This window comes from Euprymna scolopes, chromosome 46 (assembly GCF_053919585.1).
Source record: "Euprymna scolopes isolate OS-2025 chromosome 46, ASM5391958v1, whole genome shotgun sequence".
Taxonomy (NCBI): Eukaryota; Metazoa; Mollusca; class Cephalopoda; order Sepiida; family Sepiolidae; genus Euprymna; species Euprymna scolopes.
Window position 1 is genome coordinate 58,536,554 of NC_136527.1, and position 3,910 is coordinate 58,540,463.

At 39.8% G+C, this 3,910-nt stretch overlaps 1 protein-coding gene across 1 annotated transcript; it reads left to right on the top strand.

Moving 5' to 3' along the window:
- Positions 1 to 1,100: 1,100 nt before the first annotated feature.
- Positions 1,101 to 2,564, top strand: LOC145270133 (uncharacterized). Its single transcript, XM_080125742.1, has 2 exons — positions 1,101 to 1,690; positions 1,814 to 2,564. The coding sequence occupies exons 1-2, from the start codon at positions 1,101 to 1,103 to the stop codon at positions 2,562 to 2,564; spliced, it is 1,341 nt and encodes a 446-aa protein (XP_079981868.1).
- Positions 2,565 to 3,910: the final 1,346 nt, after the last annotated feature.

Sequence of the window (3,910 nt, forward strand, 5' to 3'; positions counted from 1 at the left end):
ATCAGAAAGGTCACCGAACCGATTGAATGGGTCAGCAGCATAGTATATGTTCGTATATGTTCGTGGACAACTTCGCTTATGCCTTGACGCAAAGGATCTGAACCGGGCAATAATGAGATGTCATTACAAGACTCCCACCATGGAAGAGCTAGCACACAAGCTATCAGGTGCTTAACACTTCTCCAAGCTAGATGCCAAAAACGGATAATTGGTCCATACCTCTTGACGCAGAATCCCAATTACTAACGACATTCAACTCGCCGTTTGGGAGATACTGTTTCCAAAGAGTGCCCTTTGGTCTGGTAATGTCACAGGATGTATTTATGCAGAGAATGGACATGATACTGAAAAAAATGCCCTGGTACAATTGGACTAATAGATTATGTTATCATCTTCGGAAAGACTAAGGAGGAGCACGACAACAACCTCCACCGGAAGTAGCACAAACGGAATGATTGTGTTTTAATGGTGATAAATGTGAGATAGATCAAAAGCAGATACGCTTTTTTGGGGCTATCTATGACAAGAACGGCATTAAACCAGATCCTAGTAAGGTAGAAGCTATAAAGCAGCTTCCCAGCCCTACCAACGTCAAAGAATTGCAAAAAGTGTTGGAAATCATCACTTACTTGTCACCATTTATTCCGCGCCTATCAGACTTACCTGCACCCATGAGAGATCTGTTAAAAAAAAGAAGCAGAGTACCAGTGGACTACCAGTCACCAGAAGGCTATGCAGAAAATAAAGGATGAGATCTGCAAAGAAATGTCTCTCGCTTACTTCGATCCAATGAAAGAGTCAAGCCTACAGGTAGACACCTCAAACAAGGGTCTAGGTGCAGTACTCTTGCAAGAAGGAAAGCCCATTGCATTTGCATCAAAAGCTCTAACAGCAACAGAACAAAGGTATGCAAACATAGAGAGAAAGCTTTTAGCTGTAGTTTTTGCCTGTGAGCGTTTCAAAACATACCTATATGGAAGCAAATTCCAAGTAGAAAGCGATCACAAGCCGTTGGAAATGATCAGCTTAAAAATCTAATTGCTGCTCCATCTCGTTTACAACGCATGCTGCTGCGCCTACAAGAATATGACATGACCATCATGTATCGCCCAGGTAAGGAAATTACCCTGGCGGATGGATTCTCCCGACTACCCAACAGAAGGAGTAACGAGGGGATGAACCTTAATATCCGAGTTGTCTTTGTCCAATTTTCTGCTAAAAAAGTAACACAGATAAAGCTAGCAACGAAAGCCGACCCTATACTCTGTGAACTTAAGGAAACCATCCTGCACGGCTGGCCCAATACATCCAGGGAAATAAGCAAAAACTTGCAGCCATATTGGTTGTATCGGGATGAACTGGCCATCGAAAATGGAATTTTGATGAAGAGTAATCGGATAATTATACCCAAAGTGATGCAGCAGGAAATCCTACAAAAAATCCATTATGGTCATCAGGGTATGGAAAAATGCCAACTGCGGGCAAAAAGTTGTGTCTTTTGTACCAACATTAATAAAGATATAGACAGCATCACACAACAATGTACCATATGTCAACAGCACCAAAAAGCCCAGAGTGCAGAACCTCTGATGTCACATGAGATTCCTGTAAGGCCCTATCAAGTAGTGGCCACTGACCTGTTCCACAGTGAAGGTCACAATTACCTGCTGATTGTGGACTATTACTCAAAGTTTCCCTTTGTGAGGAAATTAAAGGAATTTTCCAGTCAGGAAGTAGTCAAAGTAATAAAGCAGATATTCGGTGAACAAGGGATCCCAGAAAGAGTCATCAGCGACAATGGTCCTCATTATAGCTCCAGTCTTTTCAAACAATTTGCAAGTGAATGGGGATTTGAACAAGTCACATCATCCCCTAGATACCCCCAATCGAACGGTCTGGCCGAGCGCTGTATACAAGCCATAAAATCAGCGATGCAAAAGGCTGCCTCAAGTAGTCGTGATGTAGACATGGTATTGCTGTGTTTACGGTCAACCCCAATCGACCATGCAATTCCGTCACCGGGTGAATTGCTATGGAACCGAAAACTGGTGGGAAACTTACCAGTGAAGTGCCCTAACAATTCGACCCAAAAAGAAAAAAAACAGCAACTCGCCTCTATCAAAGGCAATCCTACCAAAAGTCTCACTATGACCAACACACCCGAGAGTTACCAGAGATACAAGAAGGACAACACATCCGCGTATATGATCCAGACTCCAGCAGTCATCACACAGAGATGTGTCGAACCAAGATCATATGCGGTGCAGACTCCATCGGGGAAGTCACTTCGCAGGAACTGCAAAAATCTGAGAACAGATAAGTCTGCAACAAGGCTGAACTCCAAAACGTATGCAGCCACACCCATGATGACCCTAGAATCGAACGATTCGTCAACGGATTGTATACCCATGGAGCATACCAGCCCCAACACAACCAATGACAGACCCGGTACAAATACACCCCACAAAACACTGAACACTCATCCTGGAACTCAGAAAGTATCCAGATCCGGTCATATAATAAGACCACCCAAAAAATTTTCTTATGATGAGAACAGCCCTTAGTTGGACACTCACACTATTGTACTAGTGTCAAGGTTCGTTCCTTATGTAATTTTTATTGTTTTTGTTTTATTTTTCTTTGGAAAAGAGGGATGTCATATTATGAGTTATGTCCCCTTCGGCCAACTCTTTAATATAAAACAATACAAGAGTTGCGTCCCTTGTGGTTAGTAAAAATAAATACATGGACTTGCTCCATGGCTTATCACGCTTAAAGGTATCTTGTCTTCTGGTGTCTTTTTTAATAAGGTTCATCCCGTATCTTATAATGAAACAAACATAATCGGACATCCATATCTTCCATTCCAAAGTGAAACTCCAAAGGATTCCCAACAGTTAAAAATATATTTGGGGTAAATTATGGCAATCCTTTGCACATTATTTACCCAGTGGACCACTGAATGCAATAGGGCTTTCTGTGGTGCCATCTATATGATTAAATAGAGCTTTGAATGGAAGTTCAGTTTGATGTAAGGAGCTATCAATAGTGTGAAGATTTCTTATTTTATCTAAGAGTGTGGCACTGTGGCAAGTCCACCTTCATAGCCAGAATTCGCATTTCTTTTGTAAACAAGGACAGTCTTAATTGTTCTCACACTTTTAAACTTGTGTAAAACATCAGTCACTTGCTCTGCAATAACAGGGAGGACCCTGTTTGTCAAATATTCACTTTCGTTTGATGTCTCCTTTGTGATTGTCAACTGGCGTTCAAGTCCTTTAGTTTTTTTTTGTTTCAGATTATTACTACCATATCCCTTTTTACCCATTTTCCTCCACCGATTCCTTGTAGCTTAATGTGTCTTTGTCCTCCCATCTACTCTAACTTCACGTTTGGGGGGGGGTCCATATAAGGACGGTTTGAATTATTCAATTATTCACACTCCTATTTTCATTTCGGATGTTAACTGTAGTTTGACTATTTCGAATAATAATGAAATGTTCAGTTTTTTTGTTGTTTTTTTTATAAATATGAGTTTTATGTTTTAATTTTTAATGAATTAGACATACAAAATAAAAATTTACAAAAGATATCGAAAACAAACTTTAAACATTGACAAATATAATCCGAACTTGATAGGAAAACAATTCGATACGTTTTAATAATAAACAGACATTTTTACACGAGGAACGAAATAATGATTTCACCGTGTTATTACGATGACCTTAACTTCTTTGTTCTTTAGCAGTTGATTTTCTATTTAAATAATTTCACGTTTTCATTTTGCTTTTCATAGAATTTCTTTTCATTTAGCTTTTGCTCTATCGATTTTGCATTTATCCATATAGATATTTTTATACCTATATTACGTATAAGAAAGCCCACAACCAAGAGCGAAGCATTGGCAAAG

Bases quoted from the DNA above. Each gene is read 5' to 3' on its own strand.
- LOC145270133 (XM_080125742.1), top strand. From the start codon at position 1,101: ATGTATCGCCCAGGTAAGGAAATTACCCTGGCGGATGGATTCTCCCGA. The intron at 1,691-1,813 runs GTTTCCCTTTGT...TCCTCATTATAG, and splicing joins ATTGTGGACTATTACTCAAA to CTCCAGTCTTTTCAAACAAT.